At 38.4% G+C, this 26003-nt stretch overlaps 6 protein-coding genes across 14 annotated transcripts; 3 read left to right on the forward strand and 3 right to left on the reverse strand.

Moving 5' to 3' along the window:
• Positions 1-128: 128 nt before the first annotated feature.
• LOC103318604 (DNA-binding storekeeper protein-related transcriptional regulator) lies at positions 129-1937 on the forward strand. The gene has a single exon (XM_089049723.1). It carries the CDS (start codon positions 351-353, stop codon positions 1647-1649), a length of 1299 nt encoding a protein of 432 aa, XP_088905849.1. The 5' UTR covers positions 129-350; the 3' UTR covers positions 1650-1937.
• A 2356-nt stretch (positions 1938-4293) lies between these two features.
• On the reverse strand, positions 4294-10658 carry LOC103318567 (Cytidine/deoxycytidylate deaminase family protein). 3 transcript variants are annotated; one of them, XM_008219969.3, is made up of 8 exons: positions 10492-10658; positions 9316-9375; positions 8749-8939; positions 8104-8208; positions 6691-8011; positions 5988-6092; positions 5562-5873; positions 4294-4722 (listed from the first exon to the last, which is right to left on the reverse strand). In XM_008219969.3, the coding sequence occupies exons 1-5, from the start codon at positions 10505-10507 to the stop codon at positions 7823-7825; spliced, it is 561 nt and encodes a 186-aa protein (XP_008218191.1). In that variant the 5' UTR covers positions 10508-10658; the 3' UTR covers positions 4294-4722; positions 5562-5873; positions 5988-6092; positions 6691-7822. The 3 variants fall into 3 exon arrangements, with proteins under 3 accessions (XP_008218191.1, XP_008218190.1, XP_088905852.1); XM_008219968.3 differs by having other exon boundaries at positions 9316-9396; positions 10492-10655; XM_089049726.1 differs by lacking the exon at positions 9316-9375 and having other exon boundaries at positions 10492-10657.
• Positions 10659-11224: 566 nt separating this feature from the next.
• Positions 11225-12404, forward strand: LOC103318605 (protein HEAT INTOLERANT 4-like). Its single transcript, XM_008220005.2, has one exon. It carries the CDS (start codon positions 11251-11253, stop codon positions 12262-12264), a length of 1014 nt encoding a protein of 337 aa, XP_008218227.2. The 5' UTR covers positions 11225-11250; the 3' UTR covers positions 12265-12404.
• Positions 12405-12526: 122 nt separating this feature from the next.
• On the reverse strand, positions 12527-14464 carry LOC103318569 (Ribosomal protein S24e family protein). The gene is made up of 5 exons (XM_008219970.2): positions 14299-14464; positions 13952-13993; positions 13608-13778; positions 12882-12968; positions 12527-12794 (listed from the first exon to the last, which is right to left on the reverse strand). The coding sequence occupies exons 1-5, from the start codon at positions 14368-14370 to the stop codon at positions 12753-12755; spliced, it is 414 nt and encodes a 137-aa protein (XP_008218192.1). The 5' UTR covers positions 14371-14464; the 3' UTR covers positions 12527-12752.
• A 223-nt stretch (positions 14465-14687) lies between these two features.
• Positions 14688-17864, forward strand: LOC103318570 (myelin-associated oligodendrocyte basic protein). Its single transcript, XM_008219971.2, has 6 exons — positions 14688-15538; positions 16049-16151; positions 16283-16338; positions 16638-16802; positions 17304-17417; positions 17511-17864. Exons 1-6 carry the CDS (start codon positions 14846-14848, stop codon positions 17601-17603), a joined length of 1224 nt encoding a protein of 407 aa, XP_008218193.2. The 5' UTR covers positions 14688-14845; the 3' UTR covers positions 17604-17864.
• A 2458-nt stretch (positions 17865-20322) lies between these two features.
• On the reverse strand, positions 20323-24345 carry WNK1 (WNK family serine/threonine-protein kinase 1). Of its 7 annotated transcripts, none has more exons than XM_008219974.3 (7): positions 23979-24345; positions 23861-23898; positions 23472-23699; positions 23130-23350; positions 22835-22992; positions 22286-22724; positions 20323-22193 (listed from the first exon to the last, which is right to left on the reverse strand). In XM_008219974.3, the coding sequence occupies exons 1-7, from the start codon at positions 24051-24053 to the stop codon at positions 21148-21150; spliced, it is 2205 nt and encodes a 734-aa protein (XP_008218196.2). In that variant the 5' UTR covers positions 24054-24345; the 3' UTR covers positions 20323-21147. The 7 variants fall into 7 exon arrangements, with proteins under 7 accessions (XP_008218196.2, XP_008218194.2, XP_088911341.1 ...); XM_008219972.3 differs by having other exon boundaries at positions 22835-22995; XM_089055215.1 differs by having other exon boundaries at positions 23815-23898.
• Positions 24346-26003: the final 1658 nt, after the last annotated feature.

The following is a 26003-nucleotide window of genomic DNA, read 5'->3' on the forward strand; positions in this document are numbered from 1 at the left end:
TTTGCCAATATTTAGGAATTGATTAGTTGGAAGTGGCGTGGGTGTGTGGGTCCTCTCTCTCTCTCTCTCTCTCTCTCTCCCACGACGCCAAACTAAAACCAAACCAAAGAAAGCACCACCACCAAGTCAGGTCCACCCTTTCATTTCATCGACACTCCAACACGCAACGCATAAAAATAAGGCTAACCAAAACCTCGTGAACCAACCCAACTCCAACCCCACTTGCCTCCTTCCCTCTCTCTCGGCCTAACCCCAACTACTTCTCTCTCTTCCTGTTCTTCCTTTTCCACCAAAACACTTTGCTAACCTCACCCCCCAATTTTTACCAAAATTCCCATTCTAGCTGAGGAATGGCCCCCGACCAAGACGACGCCGTTCTGCCCGAAGGGGACCTCTCCTCCTCCTCCCAAGACGACGAGGAAGAAGACGACGTCGTCGACGACGACGAGGAAGAAGATGACGTCGACGATGACGACGACGTCCTAAATGATGATGTCATCAACTCTGCCTCCCCTTCCACCTCTTCCGCCGGCGCCACCGACTCTCTCCCCGTCGCCATCGCTACTCCCACCGTCACCGTCGCCCTGCCCGCTCGGGACCCCCCTCCCTTGGCTCTGGCCACTACAACCTCCACCACAACTACCGTAATCGCCAACGACGCCGTATTGTCCTCCGATCCCAAACGACATGCCGTTCTGTCCCCCCAGCCCGAAGAGAAGAAGCCGGCGGCCCTCGACGACTCTCGGAGACTCTTCCAGAGGCTGTGGACCGACGAGGACGAGATCGAGCTCTTGCAAGGCTTCCTCGACTACACGACGATGCGAGGCAACAAAGGCTCGCACCACGGCCAAAACGACACCGCCTTGTTCTACGACCAGATCAAGTCCAAGCTCCAGCTTGACTTCAACAAGAACCAGCTCGTCGAGAAGCTCCGGAGGCTGAAGAAGAAGTACCGGAACGTCCTCAACAAAATCGCCAGCGGCAAAGAGGTTAGCTTCAAGAGCCCTCACGATCAAGCCACGTTCGAGATCTCCCGCAAGATCTGGAGCAATATCGGCCGTATCGGCCCTGACGATAACGCCTTGGACGATGAAGATCCGAGCCCTAACCCTAACAATCCCAATTTCAACAATTATGAGATTAAGAACGAGGAGGCTGCTGGTTTCGCCGGCGATAAGAAGTCCACGCCGAGATCGCGCAAGCGCTCGCGAACGCAGCTTAGAGCCGAAGAAAAACCGCCACCGTCCCGTGGAGGTTTCGTTGAGCCATCGCTTGTAATTAAAGATAATAACAACAGCATTAATAACAGTAACCATGGTGGTGGTGGTGGTAATAGTTGCAGCAATTGTAATGTTCACGGGTTGATTGAGGAGACGGTGAAGAGTTGTTTGTCTCCGTTGTTCAAGGAATTGTTGAGTAGTGCAATGGGCGGCGGGTCAGCTAGAGGGTTCGGAGGGTTGTCATTGAATCCTATTCCGTTGAGCTTCGGCGGGCCGTCCATGAATTTGAATTTTGGTGGTGGTGAAGGGGCAGATGAGAAGTGGAGGAAGCAGCAGATATTGGAGTTGGAGGTATACTCCAAGCGATTGGAGTTGGTTCAAAATCAGATAAAAGTTGCATTGGAGGAGTTACGATCCAGCCGAGGCTGATGAATCCATGGGGGCTTCAGATTGAAGGTTGGCATTTCTAGTAAGTTGTGGGACTTTCCTCGAATCTTGAATTTTTTGTTCATATAAATTTGCTTGGTCTCTGATCAAATGGTTGATAGTGCAGCTGGTGTTCGCATTTTCGAATTTTCGTCTTTGTTGGTTTCATAGAACAGTTGTTGAATAATTATTTTCTGATGATTGTTTAGTCTTTTGATAGTTTTGTTCATACGCTTTAGATATGTGTAGATAGTTGATGAAATAATTTATAGATGAGAAAATTTTCGTTTCCTTACTGTATCTTGATGTACATTATATGTTTTTTGACAAAAAATTGATCAAGTCAGCCACTTTATTTATTGCGTTTGATTGTAATCATGTGTTAAAAATCTGGAGATTTCATTTACGGGATTGTGAGACTCGTAATTGCAGGTAGAAGGAATTTAGAAATCACCGTATGTTCTAAAGGCCTGAACTTCTTGGTCATGATTTGCCCTCCCATTTACCCTTCTAATCTAGAGCTGTTTGTTTTTTTGGGGGTGAGTTGATCATTTAGATTTATCCTAGCTTATGGAAAGCTGATGAATGTTCGTTTCATACCTACTTGGGCTAAGCCACTAGATATTGGTGTATATCAGTTTTGACATGTTTGATGTTGGAGTTTTACTTTATTTGTTTTTGGTTTGATGTTTAAGGTTTTTATTTGTTCCTTTCTTTTTCAAGACCTTGAAAGCTATGATATGTAAGTAATACAGCGAGTCATACACTTGAGACAAGATCTGTCTTCAAACTTGCACATAGTTATTATTGAATTCAAGATTTTACTTTACTAGCTATGGTTATTTTGCGTTGAACAACGATTAGAACTACACATTTGTACAGGCAGGCATATGCATATATACTTGTGTTAGTTACGTAGAGTAAATTCATAAAAGACGTGTACGTCTATATCTATAGCTAGAAATGAACTAGCTTTGTCTATGCAATGTGTGTTTTAGACGAAATTATGTATTTCAAAGGATTTTGTTTGATGTTTGAAATTCATTCAAAGTTGAGACAGATCTCATACACTGAGTCACCATGAATTGAATTCATATTTTATGCTCAAAGTTGAGCAGTTATATGTGGATTGTTAGTCTAGGAATCACTTAAAGTAATCTGACCAATTTCTGTTGGAGATTAGAATGTGGTGTTGATATTCATGCAGTGGTATAGGAGTTGCCATTTTGTGATGGTTAGTTGAGGAGTGTGTTAGACTTAGATGCATCCGGGGTTAGAGATCGGCTATACTTTACTCCTGCAAAAATACTAAAAGTCGGCCCGTATTATTGCTGTATCGGCTGAACTTTTCCCACCTGGACCCAAATAAGATACGTTGAATAGGGCCTGAACAAGCACACTGGGCCGTAAATGGGGTGTTCGAAATGTGATACTAAATCGCTAATTTCGGTTCAAAAGGGGCCCATAAGTCGGTAAAGAAACTGGCCCCGGGTTTCCACCATTAACGTGAGAGCCTATAATAGACAAAGTAAGCCCACCGAATCGCCCACAAAAGACAAAAAAGGCCCACTGAAGGGCTCATACACGACAAAATAGGCCCAATTAAAGGCCTATAAACGACAAAATAAGCAGCACAGAGGCCCAAAAATCGATTACATAGGCCCAATGGAATCCATAACCGACAAAATGGGTCCAATAAAGTCCCACAAAAGACAAAATAGGCCCATAAGAGCCCAATAAAAGACAAATTTGGCCCAATAAAGAACTATAAACGACAAAATTGGCCCAATGAAGGCCACATAAAGACAAAATAGACCCAATGGAGTCCCCATAAAAGACAAAAAAAGCCCACCGAAAAGACAGTAAAGGACAAAATAGCCCAATGGAGTCACATAAACGACAAGCCAGGCCCAATGCAAGTCCCACAAAAGACAAACTAGGCCCAATGATAGCCAATAAACGACAAAATAGGCCCCATGAGTCCCAGAAACTACAAAATAGCCCACCAAAAAGATAACAAACGATAAATTAGGCCCACCAGAATTACAATAAAACAGGCCCAGTAAAGGCCTATAACAGACAAAATAGGCCCAAAGAAGACCACTAAACGACAAAAAGAGGCCTAGCGAAAAGACAATAAACGACAAAATAGGCCCAATGAGCATAAACGACAAAATAGGCTAATTCAAGGGTCTTTAAAAGACATGGTAAGCCCATCAAAAGGCAACTAAACGACAAAACAGGCCCAATGAAGAATACAAAATAGCCCCACTGCAGGGTCCATAAACGACAAGCTCACACTATATCCTGGATATTGGGCTGCATTTATAAGATATTGGGCTTATGTCCTGGACATTGGTCTGCATCATATCTGCCCAGTTATTGGGTCCAAACTTTAAATCTGCCATATAATTAGGCTTTAAGGTCTGGAAATTTGGCCGTTATTGGGACCCAAATGCACATTTAAAGGGCCTCAGTTCTCCATCATTGGTCCAAAACTATATGTACTGGGGCGCGGTAAATGTGACACGAGGTAATTTGAGTTTAAGGCGGTATGTACTAAATTTTGTATTAGTTAGGGGAACATGTATTATTTATTTTTCTATACACTAACAACATATTGTATTCATATCTTATGGGAGAAATCTTATGCGACAATTATTGCCTTTACTAAAAATCCTTCTGAATTTTTGAAATGTAATGACTAGAAGAGCTAATGATAATAATGATCCACACAAAAGAGCTGCACAGTTCAATACCATCATGCTTACATGCATCATTAACCAAAGGGATTGGAGGGCAGATACTAATATTTCGGATTGATGCATTTCAGTTAAAAGACCGAAGTAGCAAAACCTCGAGTAAAAACAGCACTTGAGGCGGTTATTGCGCTTAAAATAGGCCATCCAGAGGGGAGGTTCTTGCTTTGTCAGTGCTTGTTGGTCGGAATACCTCTGAAAATCGAAGCTGATACCACAGTTAACCCATCAGGGGCTCTGAAACAAAAATCATACTTGATATTTGCTTAGTTATTGCGAAATCATTGGCCCCAAACTTGACCAGAGAGAGCTTCAAACTGCAACATAACATTGACCAAAAGACATACAATTAATTAATTCACTGTTAATAGGAGGAAGAATGAAATGAAGGGGGTAGAAGATCTCCACAGTAATTTTATACAAATTTAATGATTAAGAAATCCCCACGAAATAATCATGGCGAGGAAGGCAAACAAACAAACTCCATATGAGAGAGAGACATGCTGCTGTCTGTATTACACATTTTTAAAGAGATTCATGAATAACAGAAATAACGTTCAATTCAAACCCTAAACCTAATATAATTACAAAGAAACTCTTCTGCTTGAAAACAGAAAACAATGTTAGGAAAGAAAACCCAAGCAGTACCTCTTCTTCTTCTAACCTAAATTTCTCATGTATTGTTTTTCATGTTCCATCAACAAAACAGTCCATCAAAGGTTTAATTGAAACCACAGATTCTACAGTCCAAGTCAAAAACATGAACAACATTGAAATTTCTCCTATTCAAATATCATGGAATTAGGTAGGTTAAAATTAGTCAAAAACTTAAGATCCAAATAATAAAAGTCAACATCATGCCTCCATTGTAAAATTGGGGCTTTAACATTTTCTTTTTGTCCAAACAAACATGAAAAGAAATCTTGCCATGAACTGAACAGAGAGAGAGAGAGAGAGAGAGAGAGAGTGACTATCTTTCTTCCATTATTTCACACAAGTATAAATAAAGAAAGCAACAAGGAATAGAAATAATAATACAGATTCAGAGAAAAATCGAGTATTCACTGCCTCATCCACCATAAACCTCGAACTCAAATTAGGGTTTGAGGTCAATAATTTTCGAATCAGATTCTAAGGCATAAGATGAAATGTTTACCTTCTCCAGCGCAGCATGGCTCCGTAAGCTTTAGTTGAGTTAAACATTTGCAAACCGGTCATGATTAAGCTGAATATTTTCAGTAAGGGCCAAGAAGCCGTTCTAGGATCCTTTCTTCTAGGGTCGAGGCGGTTATTGGGCCGAAGGTTGTCAAACTGCGCTGGCTGGGGTTGGACAAAATTTCAGGAAGGCCATTACGTTGCAAGATCTTGCAGTCTGGTCTGGGGTCACTTTCACACATTCACAAAAGCTCACGAGATTTCACAGAAACACTCGTTGCCACTTTCACTACAGCTTGACCAGAGCTTCAAACTGCAACAACATTGAGCAAAAAACATACACTTAATTCACTGTTAATAGGAGGAAGAATGAAATGAAAGGGGTAGAAGATCTTCACAGTAAATTTGATTGATTGCAGAAGCTTACCAATTAATTTAGGCCGGCTACTCATTGGTCTGCAGGTAGATTAATCCACCAGCAGCAGCAAATGATTAGAAAATCCGCAAGAACGTATGAGTGACATGCTGCTGTCTGTATCACACATTTTTAAAAAGAGTCAAACGAATAACAGAAATAACGTTCAATTCAAACCCTAAACCTAATATAATTACAAAGAAACTCTTCCACTAGAAAACAGAAAACAACGTTAGAAAACAAAACTCTAGTAGTACCTCTTCTTCTTCTAACCGAAATTTCCCACGTATTGTTTTCATGTCCCATAAACAAAATTGCCCATCAAAAGTTCAATTGAAAACACAGATTGTAAAGTCCAAGTCAATACATGAACGAAATTGAAATTTTTCCTATTCAAATATCATGGAATTAGCTAGGTTTATATTAGTAAAAATTTAAGATCCAAATTATAAAATTGGGGCTTTAACGTTTTCTTTCTGTCCATACAGACATGAAAAGAAATCATGCCACGAACTGAACAGAGAGAGAGACTATCTTTCTTCCATTATTTCACGCAAAAATAAATAAAGAAATCAACAAGGAATAAAAAAAATAATACACATTAAGAGAAAAATCAAGTATCCATTGCCTCATCCGCCATAAAACCTCGAACTCAATTAGGGTCTGAGATCAATCATTTTCGAGTCAGAATCTAAGGAATAAGATGGAATTTTACCTTCTCCGGCGTCGCATGGCTCTGTTGTCGAGTGTCGTCAACTTCATCGTCGAAGCAGGCACGCGACGCATCCTCTCTCTGCGCCTTTCTCTCTCCCTCGAACCTCACTTCGCTTCTGTGAAGTTAGATCTGAAATGAAAGGGCTCTCTCTCTAAAAATCCCTGTAGAGAAGGCCCGTTATCTTATTTGGGTTTGCTGGGCTTGTCCCTATTTTATGTGCACTTTTGGGCTTTGTTGAATGAGTTTCACCGACCCAAAATAAATAAATACACAGAATATTTTCGAAAATTCTAGAGATATACGATCGTTGTTTTGAGCTTCCAACGTTTTGGTCCAAAGAAATTCCCAACCAAGTTTAATTCTATCTTATTATGTTTATTTACAGCTAAACATGCGGACCCACCACAAGCTAAAAGCGTTAAATTTATTGGACTATATTACCCAACATATATGTTATAAGAGCATCCACAGTGGGGGAGTGTATTTTCGAGGGTATAAAGCCACTTTTACATCCCTTTATACATTCAGGGGTTGTAAATGTGGTTTTTGCTCTAATGGGGAAATGTAAATCTAAATATGTATAATTGATTTTACTTACTTTTGTTCACATTTTCTCATATAGGCCCCACCTGCAAAGGATGTAAAAAAGGATGTACATGTGCATCTAAATTTACATCTTATGGTTGTAATGCAAATTTACAATCGTTTACACCTCCCAATTGCATGTGATTTCCATCACAAAAGATATATAGTTAACATGCACCTCATTATACAACCCACCACTGGAAATACTCTAAAATGGGGACTATAATATCCAATATATATGTTATAAAAAGGGGGAGGAAAATCAAAACTGGGACCTCTGATGTAATAATAAATGCTCTTAACTACTTGAGCTACAAGCCTCTTGCATATTACCCATTAATTTGAACAATGTGCAATGTAAGATTTCTTTTAAAACGAGCTTCAAATTTCAATTTCTCAATATGCAACAGCTGATTGTATAATGAAAAGTCATTATTGAGGAAACCAACAAATTTTCTTTTCCTAAATTTTTAAATGTCTTGTAATAACAGAATTGAGTCTTCAATCAGTTATGGTGGAATTTTCACCATAAAGGGAATCATGAAAATCAATACATGGGAAATTTCGCCTTTGTTTTCTCAAATACTTGTTCAGCAATAACAGCACCGTTACCATCTGCTTTCTTGATCTCCAAGTGAGCTTTTTGATAATATGCAGTGCCCCTTAGTGCATCCGCAATGAAATCATCAAACCCAATTGCTATCGCTGCTTCAGCTTTAGCTCCATACACCAACCTCTGTTCAGAAAGAGCACGACAAATTATGGAAACCTAATAGCAATGTGATCCACTCATTACTAAGCGGAAGCTAAAAGGTTTGAAAATTGGACCTTTAGTCTTGAAAGATGAATAGCACCAAAGCACATTGGGCATGGCTCACAAGATGCATATATTTCGCAGTCTGCGAGCTCTATCTGATTGAGCTTCTTACAGGCCTGTGGAAATTTTTTATCCCGAGCATGAAATCCAAAAAGCATTTGGAGGCACAAGATATAAAGCATGACAGAAATTCAATATCAAATAAAGATCAGGGGGGGTAACTAAAACTAGTAGAAACTGAAAACAATGGGATATGATTTCGGAAACATATTTGCTAAGATCTATATACATACTCATCATGCTTACAACTCTACAATGACCATACGGAACATAAAAACCTTTTGGGTGTGTGTGTATCCTCAGTTCTTCTGTTACAGTAACATTGTCCCTCTCGACATCAAGTGCTCCCAAGTGATAACATTAAGCATCAGAAAAAAAGAGTACCAATAAGATGGTATTTACAAGAAACTTTCAAGCTCACTTTATTATAAAGACTAAACAAAAATGACATTTAAGTCTTCCCTAAACCAATATGCATGAGTGTGTCTATGTGTACACACTCTAGGAAGGATCTAACCATTTTGGCATTATTACCACCATGTTTTCAGTAAGCAAAACTACCCTCATGAGGCAATGTAGTAATTTAATAGTCGAACCTCTCTTATGGCAGTAACCTCTGCATGGGCAGTCGGATCAGTGTTTTTCAAAACCATGTTGTGACAGCTGACAACTATTTCATCATTACGAACAACAACTGCGCCAAATGGCCCTCCATCTCCACATTCAACTCCCTTATAAGCTTCTCCAACTGCTTCTGTCAAGAATTTGTGGTCTCTATCCTGTACAACTGGTTGAAAAATAAAACGAAAAGCAAAGCATGATAATTATGAAGACCATATCTGGTGCAAAGTACGCCTTTTCTGACAAGGCGAATAAGTAAATATATTACTTCATTTGCCAGATGTTACAAATTGAATATCAACAAAATAATTAAAACAGGGACATAAAAACTCTATTGCTTATCTATATAACCATCTATTTAAGTTCTTCGCCACACACCCCACCCCACCCCCCACAACAAAACAAAAAAAAAAAAAACAGCTGATAGCAAGACTGGCCCAACTGCCTAAAGTGTATTATTGACTATTTATATACTATAGTAATCTTCACTGCACATTGGGGAAGGGAAATGGTAACGAGACAAAAGAAGAGTTTGGTGTTACCTTGTTGATGAGCAGCAAATGCAGAAGCCACAGAAATGGTTCCATCGTTTGCTTCCACCACTACCAATGGAGGAGGGGTAACTATTATTAAGCAAAGCATCCAAAGTTCCCATATGCATATAACAAATACCAACATTTCAAACCACACTTTGAAATTTCCTATTAATATACAATAGAAGTGCAATGACTTAAATTATATGCACTCGCAATAACAATGTAAAGGAAATAACATTTTATCCAATCAAGGCTCCAACCAAGTTTATGCTTCCAATTTATACACACATATCCTAGAACTTCCCTGAAAAGGAAATATATATATATATATATATATATATATATGGGTGAACACGAGAAAGAAAATTTCATAAATCAAACAAATTAGGAGTGAATGCACACAAATTCTAAATGAAAGCATAAGATCATCTTGTAAAAGTACAACTGAAGAGAGATTCACAGGTCTTTGAAGGAAAAGGAGAACCGTAATTCATGGTTGCTCCAATTCACATTGCAGTCAAGGGCACAAAACGATTCCTACTTTGGGATTAAATGTCTTGCCACCACTACTGGATATGATAAAAGACATGTATCTACAAGATTTTGCGAAGAAAATGCAAATTTTTGACATTTTTAATCAATTTGCTTTGAAGCAGCTACATGATCGATTGAGTTGTGTAAGGGATGGTTGGTGGAGCATTAGAATGCTACAAATTGGAATATGGGATCTCAAATCTAGGGATTTAAATCAATGTTAGTAGTTAAATAGCTTGAATTCAGTGTTTGCAACACATCCAAGTTACTTTTCTACTTTCTTGAGCTAAAATCAAGGCAAGTCCTAGTCAAAAACACTTACAAGTTGCAATGGGCACCAGAATATAAAATATTATAATTTTCATGGAAATGGTGATACAAACAAATCTGGACTTACCCAGAAACAAATATGAGAATCAGAACAGGAAACGCACCTAGCCTTAGAAATAAAAATTCAGTCAAAAGTCACAGACAGTAAATGAGCAAAACCATGGCACAAGCGCATACTCAATTCACACACACACACACACACAAATTGCAGTAAATGGGAAATATATACATGATCTGATAATAATAGCCAAGAAAGTAAACGAACAGAAAAGAAGAGCAAAAGAGTATAAAAATAGAAATGGGGTCAAAGACACAAACCATTAGCATCCGCCATGACAGGAATTGGAGATGTACGAAAGAAGAAAGAAAGATCAAAAGAATTAGGAACTGAATTGGGATAGTCAAGAAATGGGGTGTGAGGAGGATAAAATATAGAGAACAGGGAAACGTGAAAGGAAGAAAGAAAGCACGATGAGAATTGAGATGACCTGGTCCACCAGTTAATTAATGTTATTATTTTTACATAAATAGTTGTTTAATTTTTTGGACAAAAATAATAATAGCTGTTGGTAAAGAGCGAGAAGGAAAGAGACTGGAGATAACGGAAAAAGAGTATGAACAAAAATAGAGAAACAAAGACACGACATGTCGAGGTGTGAATGCGAGTGCGTAAAGGGGATCTTGTTAGTGTACTTTCGTTGACTTCCAATTGGGCTTTGGGCCAAATTTTGGGCCTAGTTTGGTTCCCTTTCGGCCCTTTGGGTTTTCGAATGAATTGCTTCTGAAGACCAATACTAAATTCAAATTGGGTGGGTTTCTAATTTATATGATTGGGTTGGTGCTGGGCATTGAGGTATTTAAGATTTGGACGCTACTTGAATTAGGAAAGTTTTCCAAAACTGACGAGGAAAACTCCTACTTGAATTAGGAAGATTTTCTACTCCACTCACTCTCCTATAAATATATTAAACGGTGGCTTAGACAACACTCTCAATTTCTCTATTTGCTCTTTCTTTCTGTCTCTCCATCTCTTCTCTGAGTCTTTCGTGTTTCCTTTCTCACAGAATTATCATTACAATGAGGAAAGGAGGAGCAAAGAGGAAGGTTAGACAGATGGAAATAGAGGCCAGCCAGAAGCCTGCAAACACTCAGCCATTGCGAAAGCGGGTCAAGGCAGTCGAGCCCGAGCCCAGCCCCAAACCTGAGTCCCCGGAGGAGCCCCGAAAACTGGAAGAGCTATGGAAGGCTGCGTTTCCTGTTGGGACAGGTTGGGACAAAATGGAGGCTGTGCACAACAAATTCAAGTGGGATTTCACCAATCTGCAACAAGCATTGGAAGAGGGAGGAAAGCTCCATCAAGAGATCATCGGCAAGGATAGCAACAAAGTGTATCTATTCGGCACAATCGAATGCCATATCCATAGAAGCTCTGAAGAAGAAATTACAGTCCCTGTGGTGGTGGCCATTGTATCGCCTTCCCGGCCTGCCTATGAACTGAGCATCAGACCATTTGATAGCCAAGGAAATGCTGAAGAAACCAGAGTTCCAATGAAACAGTTGCACATGGATTGGGCTCCATACATTCCTCCGGACAAGAAGACAGACGCCCAAGAAGCTGAGAGAGTGATGAAATCTGCTCAAGTATTTGTGTTGGGCAGCACTCAGAGTAGGACTGCTGCTTTGAAACCCTTGAAGGAAGATGGTTCCATGAAACTTCAACACTACATGCCTTACTTGGATCACAAGGAAGAAGATCATTGGTGCTGGGTAGAGCGCGAGATAGATGGAGTTGCCAAGACCATCATAGATGAGTTAAAAGACGATAACGAATTATCTCCAGTTGTGAAGGCTGGCTTGAAGGAATATGTCCTGGACAAACTATATGAAGCAAAGAGAAAGCATCAACGGGAATTTAGACAAGCCATGAGAAAAACTACTAGTGTTCAAGCAGCTCCAGAGGCAGAGGAGGGTTTTGAAAACATGAGGATTTATAAGTTCTACCCCATGCAATCTCCAGAAACTCCTGACATATCAAAGGCTAAATATAAATTCATCAATAAGTATTGCGGGAAGGCTCATGAGGTCCTGTGAACAAGTTGAAAAATTCAAAACCTGATTCGACTTGGTTGCTCAAACTATCTGTTGAATTAGATTAGTAATTCAATGCGTAAAGTCTAAAAACTTGGGAATTATAATTTTTAATCAAAGAGCTTTTTATATACCCGATTAAATAGATGTTTATTAATACGATTAAGAAGCATCTGCACTTTGGCAATCATCCCGTGGAAACGTCACATTCAATCGCTACGCTAGTATTGGCAAGAATCACAACTAAATGACGGAAGTCAATAAATAATCTGAAATCTGTTGCTACTCAATATTCTAAATTTGTCCATTTCAGAATACTGAAATTTTGCAAGAACAAAAAGAAAAAAAAAACCTAAACAGCCGCTGGCTCTCTAAAACCCACAATGACACTAAAAGAAGCTTCATTTCAAACGCACCTAAAGGCAAAACATATTTAAGGAAAGCCCATTGCTGCTATGGGCTATAAAAATCAGCACCAAAACTACTGAGACTCATTTCTTCTTTCCAGCCTTGGCAGCATCTGAAGCCTTGGTCTGCGCAAAAAGAACCACATAATTGTAACCAAGGTACTGAAATCAAACTATAATCACGCAAGCAAATAATATAAGCAACTCTCTTACCTTCTTTACTCCTCTGATCTTCTTGGCTCTGTTCTTCCTTTCCTTCAACTGCTTTCTCGACTTCTCTATCTTAGTATCAAGTCCATTCTGCCATATAAAAAACATTCAGTGGTATGAATACGCTAACAAACTATGAAAACGATCAAGAAGAGATGGAAATAAAAGGGTCGGAGATTATTGCTAATAATAAGACACATAAATCTAATCTTGCTCGCCAAGCTTAGTTTAGCAAAACAATAGATATAAGTATTAACTCATGCTCAACTACTACCACATGCCAAAAAAATGCAAAAACAACTAATAAACACAAAGGACCACCAACTAACAATCTGTGATCGGCTTTATAAAATTATAATACATGTAAATCCTTAAATCCAATTAAACGAGATTATCTGACTGCAACTAACCAATCATCAAGCAATGTTCTGAGAAAGACTATTTATTTAGGGAAAATGAATAAACAAAAACTGATAATACTTTAAATTGGATGAACAACAGAAACTAAAACAAAAAGGCATATCATAGTATGAACAATCAACATCTCTACAGTTCTTACCAACTTGGCTTAAGTTAATTCAGCCTAGGAGTTACTCAGGTGATAATCACAATCACTTCAGCAGGGCTAGCTACAGTTCTAGCAGTGGCAATGTCCTAGTGTTAAGCTAAAACATGAAAAGACCAAAAAGGAAAACCTTCGATGAACTTATTATATAACTCTGGACTTACCCTGATCAACCTGTACTTGGGCTCGTACTTCTTTGCATTTTCGACAGAATCATAAATCAATCCAAATCCAGTAGATTTACCACCACCAAAGTGAGTCCGGAACTTGAAAACAAAGATTGAATTCGGGTCCTTAACCTCATAGAGTCTAGCTAGCTTCTCCTTCAGCTCAGCCTTCACAAAACCAAAAAACCAATACATTTAATTACTGAGCAAGTGCATAATTCACATTATTGCTATTTTTTATGAGACAAAAATTCAAATGACAAATATATTGTCGATAAAGTTCAAACAAAATTGAAGGCAATTATGTAAAAGCTTAAATTTGAAAAGAAAAACAACAATACCTTGGAAACATTTGGCCTGCCTGGATGAAGAACATCAATGACCTACGGGAACAAAAGCAACAGAGGCATTACAATTAAACCCGTAAGAAGATTAACGAGGGAAAGTTGACAACACCAACATCCCATAAATCATTTTCAACGCACTTTTCGACTAAACCCTCTCAAATCCAACATAAAAAGAAGTTCAGAAAACCAAGAGATCTGACAAAAAATAATACTAGAGTAGAGCAATGGGGCATAAAAATAAACATGAAATCCAAAACCGCATTGAAACACCAAAGACTTAAACTATTTAGTTTTAGGTTGTATATCAAAGAAAGAAAGAAAGAAAGTAGGGAGGTACTCACGAATTGCTTGCGAGAGAGAAGCCTGTTGGTCATGAACTTCCTGGTACGGATGGTGACTGCCTTGTCCGCCATGGTTGGTTTTGATAGGCTTAGCCTAGGAATGGAAGATACCTAACCAGAGGGCAATGAGGCGGAAATGCAGAAGCAGCAGCTGAGGCAGAGAGGGTAAGGGAGAAAGAAAAGTTAGCTTTTATTGGATTAGGGTTTTGAAGGAGGACGAAAGCTTTGGGTCGCTTTTGGTTTGGGCCAAACTACGTTCAAATCTTTCTGGACTAGGCCCAAATACCCTGATTAATTCGGGTCGGATTCAGAATTCGGGTCATTGACTCAGTGGAAGTCACGTGCCCAGCACATCTATCTTCATGAGTTCTTGAGAAAAGAGACGACGAAGATGAGGCTGAGATTGAACCAATCAAAGGGACGAGACGACAGCTGCTTAGCCAGCGGCCACAACAACTTCCCAATTTGATTTGATTTCTCAAAACAAAGCACACATCGTCCACACCTTCACATTCCTTCAATTCCAAAACACTCGAAGCAAATTTTCATGGCAACTGCTTCGTTGCTCCAACCCAACCCATTGAAATGGACGCATAGCAGCTGCCCATTTCTCTTGCCTCCTCTTCGTCCTCTGCCCACCAAGCCAATCAAATTCAGCTCAACCTTCGACGTTGAACAAGCTTCCTGTAATTTCAAGGTCAAATGCTTCAAGCACTCAACCGACTCAAAACCAGACCTTGATCACACTCGGTCTCTGTCCCTTGCTATCAAAGCTAACCCAGCAAACCCGCTTGAGCTTATCGCCAGTAAACTATTAAATGCTCTCAAGGCGTTGAGAAAGCCGGCAATGGCTGCCGTTTTATTGGGTCTGTTATTGATGTCCGACCCGAATTCGGCATTGGCCGCCTCGGGAGGGAGGGTCGGGGGGAGCTCGTTCTCGTCGCGGTCGTCTTCTTCGTCGTCGTCGTCGAGGAGCTACTCGGTGCCGAGGACTTCAAGTTCAAGACCCGATTTTTCGTACTCAGCGCCTTACTACGCGCCTTCGCCGTTCGGGTTCAGTGGTGGGGGTGGTGGGGTTTACGTTGGGCCAGCATTTGGGTTCGGAGTGGGTGCCGGGTCGAGTTTCTTTCTGATCTTGACGGGTTTCGCTGCGTTTGTTTTGGTTTCGGGGTTCCTCTCGGATCGGTCTGAGGGTAGTGTGCTTACTGCTACCGAGAAAACAAGTGTTCTCAAGCTTCAGGTATGGCGGAATTCTCATTCTTTATTTTGTTGACTAATTTGTATACATATTTGAGTGATTGAATGCTTATAAATTATAATTGTCACAAGGCAATGATTTTTTCAGAATGCTTTCTTAATGCTGATAATATCAGTGCTGCTGCCATGTAGTTTGAAATTCCGAAACTCATTTTCTTGTAAAATTAGAGCTTTTCATACATATGACCCAATCAATTGTTTGTTGACTTGTTGTCCCTGCTTGGCATTCAATCTAGTTTCTATTGCAAATAGATTTCCTTCAATTAGCTTGTGGATGGGTTGGTTGTAGAACTAATATTTTTGTGCTGAAGCAGCAAAAGGTGGAGCTTTTTTCTTTTTGTGGTTGGCACTTGTTAAAGAAGGGTTGATTGTTTGATATTTTATGTTCTTATTCCACTAGCCTTATATTTTAGAAATGTGATATGAACTTTGTAGACTCTTCTGTTGGATTTCAATCTGATAGTTTCACCATCATTATGTCCCCTTCTCTAAGGTTGGTTTGTTAGGCATGGGGCGAGCACTTCAAAGGGATCTTAATCGGATTGCTGAAACTGCAGATACTTCTACCTCTGAGGGTTTGGGATATGTTTTGACAGGTGAACACACAGAGACGCATACTGCAACTGAGGTTTTGGGATTGGGTTTTATACCATATACAAAATACCCTGCTACTGTTTTGTATCTTTTAGGTATTCTGATGCAATTTTTACTACACATTTCTTTGCAGAGACAACACTAGCTTTGCTTCGGCATCCTGATTATTGCATCTCAGGTTATTCATCTGTAAGTTCAATATCATCCTCTGGATTACTTGGTTAATCTACGCACATGAACGATTGCAGTTTAGTGCATCAGTGTTGTTGCCTACCATTAGGAAGAGATAATTATAATTCAAGAGAATTCCTCTCTCTTAAAACAATTATACTAACAACTTATGAGATAATATATGGCACTGACAACTACTCATCAACCCAAACAGCACATGCTAACTTTTTAAAGATCAAAACCATAGCTGCACTTAGATTTCTGTTGCGCATGTTTGGTTGTATGAACATGAACTATAACTTCTGGCATACTTGTAGGTTGCTCAAAAGCGAGGCATAGAGGATGCAGAAAAACGCTTTAATCAGCTTTCCATCGAAGAAAGGGGTAAATTTGATGAAGAGACACTTGTCAATGTGAACAACATAAAAAGGCAAAGCTCATCAAGCCAGAGAGCTAATGGATTCCGCAATGAATATATAGTGGTAAGATCGAGTTGGGATGGCCTATGATAATACACATTCCCAATTTTTATTCATTTACCGAAGTACAAACGTATGTTGTTCATTTACAGGTTACATTTCAAATGTTCTAGAAAAATCAGTGTTTTCAAATGTAAGCATTGTGTTATAGAGTTTAGCACTCTTTGGTCAATTGTGATAAGGAAAGCCTTTTTGCCATGCTTTAGAAACAGTGAGATGCCTAATTTGCAGAGGAGTTATAAACATTTCTCGACCTCATCTTTGGACTACATCAATTTTTCTTTTTGTAGTCTTTCCATTTTGGTACTATTGATGACTTATACCGTGTTAATGTGAGAAGTGATTGTCATGCTTCTATTATAAATCTGACATGGTTTAGTTTCACTTCTCTTCTAGTCTTTGAGGAATGAGACAGAATTTCGTAATTGAGTTGGCTAGTTTCAGGATTGTTTTAGGAAATAGAAATGTTTGTATCACTCTGTTTTCTGACCGAATTTCAATCAGATAACGATATTGGTGGCTGCTGAAGGAGTGCATAAGTTGCCCACCATCAATGGTAGTGGCGACTTGAAGGAAGCGTTGCAAAAGCTTGGATCCATTCCCTCAAACAAAATATTAGTAAGAGAAAAATGTCTACTTTGACGTGGAAGTTGTAAGTTTCTCTTTTTCTATTTTTGCTTGATACATATAATTTTGTTCTTTTTCCTGCAGGCAGTAGAGGTGTTGTGGACTCCTCAGAATGAAGCTGACACTCTGTCGGAGCGGGAACTACTTGAAGATTACCCGCTTCTGAGGCCTTTATGAGAGAACATTCCTACCACCCTGCATTATGCTGCAAGAGGTATGAACCGGACTGCATATTGGATGAACGTCCACTTAACCCGGGTATATCTATGGTGTACAGAAATACTGAATATCTAAGAAATTGTGTTTTTTGTATTATACAACTTGTATACAAAGGTTTCTATATTTAGTAGAGTTTCCTCGCATAAACTACAATCATTCGTGTAATAGAGATGTACTGCAGCAAATTTAATACAACAAAAACTACAGTTAGACGACATACATAGCTGGCCAGATATAATAATTAGCAAGTTTCTTATATAATGAATACTAGTTAACTCAAACGAATAGGCTCTAATCTTTTGGTTTGACTTTGACCTGATATCTTTTGCTCTTGATTTCCCCACTCCCCTTTTGTCCACTTACACTCTTTTGTAATGGTAATTACAAAAGTATTAAAAAAACGAAAGGGAGCGTAAGTGGACAAAAGAGCAACTCTCTTTTTTTTTCTTTGGAGGGAGAAGGTTCTGAATAAATTAGTAAGTAAATCAAGCAACAAAAGTTCCTTGTAATGGTGTGGCTCGGTTACTAGTTACATCTGGTTAGGATTATGACAAGGATGTAACGAGGTTTGAACTGAGCTTCAAAACTAGTCGTATCAGTTATCCTGGAGTTTGCCTAACATTCCTTAAGAATGGATGACTTTCGGCAGAGAAGTTTCAACTCTCTAGCTTTTTAGCCGCAAAATTTTACCATTGTTTTTTCAATGGGCTGAGGTCCTCAAGAGATAAATTGACGTTAGACAGAGACTGGATTGGAGCTTGGGTCCGTTCAAGTTGGGCAAAGTTACCAAGTGGTCCAACTCCAATAATATTATAGTTTATAATCCCCTTCATTCATGAATCCATTGAATCAATGATAATGTTGTCTTATGCCAACCCACAAAGTGGAAGTCATATTCTAAAATCTACCGCAGAAAGTTACATTTACAGGAACATGATGCAGCAATTTACTCACAGCCGTTTGATAATCATTTCTATTTTAATTTTTAGTTTTCATTTTTTGTGCTAGTGTATAGAGAAAAATGAGAGTGAGTATGAGATTGAGAGAGGATAAAAGGGGAGGATGGAGAGGTGTAACAAAAGTGAAAATAATTTCAAATAGATTTTAGTTTTTAGTTTTTGTTTTCACTTTTATTACTCTTCCCTCCCATCCTCCCAGTCTCATCTTCCCTCTAAATCTCATATTCACTCTCATTCTCACTTCCATTCTCCCTCTTATTCCTCTATACTTTAACACAAAAAATAAAAACTAAAAACTAAAATTAAAATGATTATCAAACATACCCCTAGAAAATGAAATATTTACTTACCACTTTCAAGTTTCAACCAAGCTCTGCAACTTGTCAAAGGGAATACATATGTTATATATTCAAGTCTTTTGTGTACACTCATTTTACTTCAACTGTGGCTAGTTTCAAGAAAAAAACATTCTGTCTTTTATTCATTTATTTCCCATTGAATCACACATTTTTGGTATGAGATATAGGAAATAAGAATATATTCCACTTTCCCAAAAGCTCCAAATTGCTTTTTGTGGGTCTGCAATCCCATTTATAAGAGAGCTCACAATAAACGTTTTCAAAAGACTGAGTAAAGGCTGGCTACGAAATTTCTTTATGACAATATTTGAGTGAAAACCTTGTGCTCCTCTCATGCTTTTTTCATTCAAATGGGAATATTTTATTAGGTAGCTGTCTTCCCATCCCACCAACACTTTTTTGGTGAAAACAATTTATTAAAATAAGGTGGTTAAAAAAATATTTTTCATGACTTAAAAAGTTCTCATCTTTTATATTTAAGCAATGAACCCGTCTCTTTGCACTCAAGTTCGAAACCCTCCTCATTTATTAATTTATTTAATTTATTTTCGACTATCACTTCTATTAAAAATACAAATTCCCACTTTCGCAAAGCAAACTCAACATCAACTCAGCCAAGTTTACATCATGGCATTATTTTAGGTGAGAAAGGTGGAAAGCAAGCAACCCTTCCGATCATTCAAAAGAGGCTCTCTTTACCCTTCATCACTTTCAAGTATTCAACTCTCCTCCACTACACTTTGATAAATCATAGTCACAGTCACGCATTTGATTGCTCGGCACCCAAAGAGATGAACAAGAAGAAGGAAAACAAAATATCTCATTGATTTGTTTATGAGGAATGGGCAATGGGTCGCATGCATGTGGCTTTCGTTGTCTAAGAACTATCAAGTATATTTATTAACCATATCTGGCCAGAAAGTCGATTTGAATTTTATCCCTATTTGGTCTCAAATTATCAGAAACTTGCGCAGATTTTTTTGTCATCATTATCTGGTTTTAAAACTTAAAAAAGTCGTGATTGTGATTAGTGCTGCCTAAACAATCTGATTTTTTCTCAAGTTTTTACTTATTTTTTATAAGATCATCCAATCCCCCCACATTACTAATTAATCTAATACGTAAGGTAACCCAAAGTGCTTTTTGCTTTTCTTGATTCTGATGTATATCGAAGACTTCACGCACGCATCCATGATCTATATTGGTGTGGATTTTCCAATAAAGTTGCAATTTTTAAAACCATTTGAGTTGGTCTGAATTCAACACCCCAAGCCAGCATGCAATAGCAAAATACAAAAGACTAGTTGGCGTCCACTTTGCTACCCACTTTTACAAACCAAGAAAGAAAAGAAAAGAAGAGGAGAAAAAAGAAATGATGTTCTCTCTGGTTCCAGTTTTGACCCTGAAAATTAAAGCGCACTTCCACAAAGAGTACAACTTGGGTACCAAGTTTTTGGCACAAGATAAAGATATGGTTTGGTAGCCCAGTGGCTTTACAGCTTTTTTGTGATTTAGATTAGCTTTGGTGTCCCTTTCACCCTCAGCAAAGTTAGTATGTGGACCAACGGACCCTCCTCATACTAAAGGATCCAGTTTCAAATTTTTTTTTTTTTGGGGTGATATGGGCAAGCAGATTCTAAGTAGATCAGCATGCATGGAACATGGAACATGCCAACATGGAACATGATTTGTTTTCGTGGGCCAAGCAACTCATCCTCTTTGAAAAAACCACTCCATAATTGACATATGTTGAAGGGGGTCCTACAAGAAGCATAGCAAAAAGTCCTGATAAAGCCTCCCATTGGCCAGCACCAGACATGCCAATAATTCAATTCATCATCACTTTTCAATCTTCGTCCCTCTCAATCAAGAGACTCAAAAGCCGAAGATCACCCAATAAAATAAATGCCTTTGGGAGTTCCGATGCTCTATCTAAAGAGAGAGACTTTCATGCAAGATAGCCCTGGTCAATAGTACAATGACACAAGGAGTAACTCTTCTACATGTCATTGCATTATTGGCTGGTGATAGTAAAATAGTACTCATCTAAGGTAAGCAGTTGATGTGTGATATTAAGGACTTGACTAGAATCTTTATAGGCCTCAAAACTTGCATTTTCCCCCCAACTGCATTTTATACGTCAACTGCATCTATTGGTAAGAATACATTTTGTGCCTCGCAAGTTTATACATCAACTGCATCAACTGGGAGAGAAACTGTCCTGCGAAGAGACTGAGGAAGCAATGATCCTGTGCAGAAACTCTTGCCAGTGACCTCATCCTCAGCATTAGGAGACTCCATCGCCTCGCAGCTCTTATTGAGATTAGCATGGAAATTGGGACTTAAATTTCTTTGATCATAAGCGCAAGATTTTGAGAGCATCACATTGTTGAGTCCTTGTAATGTGCTTGATACCAAAGATGACAAGACCCCGTTAGCTAATTCGTGTTCTTTTCTTCCATTATCTGAAGATTTTGAGACAAGTCTCATCTGCTGATCTCTAAGTTCCCTCAGCTCCATCTGGTGCTTTGCTTTGAGCCATCTAAACTCCTGAATTTCATTCTCATGAGTGTCTGAGAGGTCATGGTAAGTTGAAGGGATCATAGAAAAAGAATGTGAACCAGATAAATTTTTTGTAGAATTTCCTGCATGGGATGCAGGCTTGCTTTCCAATTCAAGATCTTGCTCATCCTCAACCGTGACTAAGAGATCCAATTTTTCATATTCTCCATCAGAATGACTCTGTCCAGAGCCTATTGAACTAAGTTCGCGACTTTCGTGCTGTCCCCAAATTTCTTGGTAATGAAGGCAATCCGATTGGCTTGATTCATTTGGTGCACCCTCTGTCACATGATGCTCAGACTCATCGGCTTGGTATGTAATCTCCTCAAAACGGCCATGCATTGAAGCACATCCTTGTTTACAACATTGAAGAACTTGCAAGTTCTTGGCACTAGGGTTGTTTGACAGAAACTCCATCATGGAACCACTAGAGGTGTGATTGGAAGCACAATTGTGACAGAAGCCTTGGTTAGCATATCGGGGTGTTTCCACTATTCCTGGCCCTGGCTGCCAATCGGGTACCAACAAAGCAATTTCCCCATCAATCATATCTGCTATTCTGGTTACATCCTGATCTGTGATATCCAATTCTGCAACCATTTCGGTTGCCACACTAAATGCTGTATCTGTCTCAATGTCAAATGGGAAATAGATGTTCCGGATACGACCTGCAAAGCAGTAGGATTTACAGTGGTACATTAATTTCCACAAGTAAATAATCCACATATAAACTTTGGAAAGAGAGTAAAGACAATCCAACCTTCTTTATCTGCAATTCTAAGTCTCAAAAAGATGCCACCATCTTCTCTTCTCTTCCCTTTAATACTTATGTCAACATCTTCAGAATGTTCGTCGTCATGGTGCTCAAAGAGTTCAATTCCAGTTGACTCGGCGTCAACAGGATGATACCCCCATTCATTTTGGGAATCATAACCAAAACCATTTGAGTATCCATTACTAAAGGAACTGTTGCTTCGATGAAGCTCAAAAAGCGGCTGCCTTAAAAGAGGACCCATGTCATCTACCTGCCTGCCATAATCTACTGGTCTCAAATCATATTCACATTCATCGATTTGGAGAAATTGGTCGTTCAAAAGCTCCCTTGCAGAGAGCCTCAAAGATGCAGTCGCCAAGCATTTCTCAACGAATTGTCGTACTTCAGGATCTTTTACTTTGTACAAAGCATCTGGTTTTTTACCCTATGAAATAAAGCATGAGAAAGGAATCCAGATGTCACAATTTTCCTATAGAAAGTAAAGCATGCAACTGGGAACAAAGGGAAAGAGAAATAGAAAGAGAATCCTCTTACAGAAACAACTTTCTTGTAGATCTGAGCAGGATGAGTGCATTCACTATATGGATACTCAAAAGTGACCATTTCCAAAATGCACATCCCAAATGAATAAATGTCAACTAGCTCATTATATGCCTCTTCATACACCTCTGGAGCCATGAACTCTGGTGTCCCTACTTTAATAAAAAGGAAACAAAGTCTAAACACATATTAACTTTAAATAACTCTCCCTTATTCCAACCAACTTTACAAATTAACAAAGAAACAAAATTTGCAGTCTAAATATGATAATTTATGAAACAAAACATACCAACACAGTGAGCGGCATGTGATTTCCTTAAGATTGCTGCTAAACCAAGATCACCTATCTTCACTTCCCCTTGGTTTCCATTGATAAAGATGTTGTCACACTTGAGATCTCTATGGATCACAGGAGGATCATGACTATGTAGATACAGAAGCCCTCTCAAGATCTGCCGACACCAATGCTTAACTGCTCTGATGTTAACTCGCTTGTGCTTTAGCCTGTACCTACCAGAGATAAAAAGAAAACCCGGAAAAGATGATACATCAGAAATGGATTTAGGGAAGAAGAAAAAAATAGCATAAACAGTTTTTTTTTTATTATATTAAAAACTCACAAAATACATACTGCTTAAGAGTCCCAGAAGTGAACATTTCAGTCACAAAATTGATGTTTCTGTTTGCAGTATCAACCCAGGAAGTGTAGAACTTCATAATGTTTTTGTGCTTCAATGTCTTTAAGAGATGAATTTCACAGTAAAGCCTCTCAAGATCTTCAGGGCTTTGCAGGAAATCATAAAGCTTGACCTGGTTCCAAGCAACTTCAATCCCTTCGTACTCATCAAATGCTCTGTAACTGCAACGATAAAACACCAAAAAATATATATATTCAAAGAAAAATCTATCAAGTTATCATTTCCATATACTCACAGAAAGACCCAAAACTATTTCAAAGTTTTGAGAAATCTAACTGGGTTTTCATGATTTTTGAAGAAATAGAAGAGCTTGAATTCATACACTGTCTTTGAGGCTCCTTTGCCGAGGATTTCATTGTACTGCAACCAAAAAAACAGGTAAAAAGGATCAAACTTTAAGCAGAGGAGACAGAGAAAATGAGAGAGAGAGGTTTAGTTACCCTGCCATATCTCCCAGTTGGATCGACTTCAACAAACTCAGAGTCAGAGTAATCTGGTTCAAGAAGACCATTCATTTCTGTAAACCAATCTATTATGTATCTCTCACTTTTGCTCTCTTTTTAGCTTTTGCTATGATTAGCCTTATTGCTGCCTCTCTTCTGACACAAACACACGCAGAATGGAGAGAGGATTTATAATTTTATCATAAAATATCGCTTTCTGAACGCTTCAGGGGATGAAAATTAAAAGATCAAAGGGAAAAAGGAAATTATTTTTGCCTCAACAACAATATTAATTGTTTATTATTATGTAATATTTGAGATAGAGAAAGAGAATAACAGCAAGGTTTTGTAGCAGGTATAAAACTCTTTCCACATCTTGTGAGTGAATACAAACAAGGGAAAACCTACACCAGTCCCATCTCCCACGACGGTACGTGACAAAAACATATGCAAGTCAAATTATTATAGGAGAGAGAGAGAGAGATGGAAGAAAACAAAGACTCAAAGTCTTTCTCGCTGTTTGATAAACTCCAAAAACTCTATACTTTTTCTCTCTACTGTGGAGGTTTAATTTTTTTTATGGAACGGGAATAGTATTATTTTATTATTTTCGACTAATCACATATTGTGATTGGTCTAATAAAATAGTGTTATTCTTATTTTAGGTAAGTTTATCCGGTGGAGAAGGGTGCAAATTTTAAGGAGAGTAGAAGTAACTGATTTTCAACACCAACAAAAAGAAGAAAAAAGTAATTGATTAGAAACAAAGGGCCCCACTTGAGCTGAGCTTGATACTCTTGCGTTTTGGGTTGGACCAGACCAGACCATTGCTCATACATACGTAGATACGGAAATGCGTACGCTGTCTGTCTGTCATGTAACTGAACTGGAATCAATTTCATATTTGATTAATTTGGTTTGGTTTGTGTGGGTAGGGTCGACCGTCGACCGATCGAAAATTCAGAACACTTAAACACACGCGTTGTTGAAGAAATTGAAATGATTAGCCATCTTTGTATCATAAAAATGAAAGAGAAATGATTTGCAATCTTTTAAAATAAATTATTAACACTTGCTACTTTTCCGATACTTAAATAAATTCATAACACTTTTTATGTATGCACGTAATTTAAATTTTCATCCGTTCATTTTTTATTCATCCAATTTTATGTTTTTAATTGTTTATTTAGTATAGTAGGTACTAGGTATGCTGTTAATTGAGTTTTATCTGATCATGCCTGCCAGTGCCTAGTACAATTTATCACTCCAGGCTTTTACCCCAAGTATGATTTGTGCCTCGTATAAATACAAAATCTTTGATTAAAAAAAACATAAATACAAAATCTTATTTTATTAAGCCAAAAACTATGGTCATTTGTCACTAACTATTTTTGTTTTGAAAAACATCCAAGATGTCATCACTCATCATCATTCCCTAATTGAGGAGGGTGGAAGTTAATCTTCATTCTAGATGATAGTAACAATTAAACCATTTAAAAATCTAATTACCAGTCAAACAATGTTTTATTTATAAATATTAAGTGTCAGTAATTCATGTTTGTTTGTTTTTATTTACAGTTTTGATGGTGGTTCATTTTCATAAGAAGAAGAAGAAAAAAAAAATGTGAGAGGAAAAGAAAAGACAGTGTACATGGGTAGGAGTTTGGACTCTATTCATGTGACTTTGTCAGGGCCACACAGTTACACTGCATATGCTCTTGTGTTGTGATATCCTTTTCAAACTTATCGGCCTCGTGGGTTGGCTTGGCTCAGCTTCCTTAAGACTTGGAAGATTTCAATTCATTCAAATGCATTATTTTCCTTGAGACAAGATGAGTGGCATGAGCCACCCAATTTGAAAATCGGAGATTAACTAGAAGCTGCAACTGCAAGTGTGCGTTTATTATTATTAATTTCTTAATTTAATTTAAAGAAAATCTGAATGAAATTCCAGAAATCATCTATTCAGAAAAATAAATATTAAGGTTATGGATATCAGTTTGAATTACAACAAAAACACTG

This window comes from Prunus mume, linkage group LG1 (genome assembly GCF_029339155.1).
Source record: "Prunus mume cultivar Tortuosa linkage group LG1, ASM2933915v1, whole genome shotgun sequence".
NCBI lineage: Eukaryota > Viridiplantae > Streptophyta > Magnoliopsida > Rosales > Rosaceae > Prunus > Prunus mume.

Excerpts from the sequence above, each read along its gene's own strand:
- LOC103318604 (XM_089049723.1), top strand. The coding sequence starts at position 351 with ATGGCCCCCGACCAAGACGACGCCGTTCTGCCCGAAGGGGACCTCTCC.
- LOC103318567 (XM_008219968.3), bottom strand. Across the intron at positions 8,940-9,315 it reads ATTTGCTGCTCATCAACAAG|TTGTACAGGATAGAGACCAC; the intron begins GTAACACCAAAC and ends TTTTTCAACCAG. Across the intron at positions 8,209-8,748 it reads AGGTTACTGCCATAAGAGAG|GCCTGTAAGAAGCTCAATCA; the intron begins GTTCGACTATTA and ends AAATTTCCACAG.
- LOC103318605 (XM_008220005.2), top strand. The coding sequence starts at position 11,251 with ATGAGGAAAGGAGGAGCAAAGAGGAAGGTTAGACAGATGGAAATAGAG.
- LOC103318569 (XM_008219970.2), bottom strand. The coding sequence starts at position 14,370 with ATGGCGGACAAGGCAGTCACCATCCGTACCAGGAAGTTCATGACCAAC. Across the intron at positions 13,779-13,951 it reads GCAGGCCAAATGTTTCCAAG|GCTGAGCTGAAGGAGAAGCT; the intron begins GTATTGTTGTTT and ends GGTTTTGTGAAG. Across the intron at positions 12,795-12,881 it reads AGATCAGAGGAGTAAAGAAG|ACCAAGGCTTCAGATGCTGC; the intron begins GTAAGAGAGTTG and ends CTTTTTGCGCAG.
- LOC103318570 (XM_008219971.2), top strand. The coding sequence starts at position 14,846 with ATGGCAACTGCTTCGTTGCTCCAACCCAACCCATTGAAATGGACGCAT. Across the intron at positions 15,539-16,048 it reads CAAGTGTTCTCAAGCTTCAG|GTTGGTTTGTTAGGCATGGG; the intron begins GTATGGCGGAAT and ends CCCTTCTCTAAG. Across the intron at positions 16,339-16,637 it reads GCATCTCAGGTTATTCATCT|GTTGCTCAAAAGCGAGGCAT; the intron begins GTAAGTTCAATA and ends GCATACTTGTAG.
- WNK1 (XM_089055208.1), bottom strand. The coding sequence starts at position 24,049 with ATGGTCTTCTTGAACCAGATTACTCTGACTCTGAGTTTGTTGAAGTCG. Across the intron at positions 23,700-23,814 it reads TCAAAAATCATGAAAACCCA|TTACAGAGCATTTGATGAGT; the intron begins GTTAGATTTCTC and ends TTATCGTTGCAG. Across the intron at positions 22,996-23,129 it reads ACATGCCGCTCACTGTGTTG|TAGGGACACCAGAGTTCATG; the intron begins GTATGTTTTGTT and ends TTTTTATTAAAG.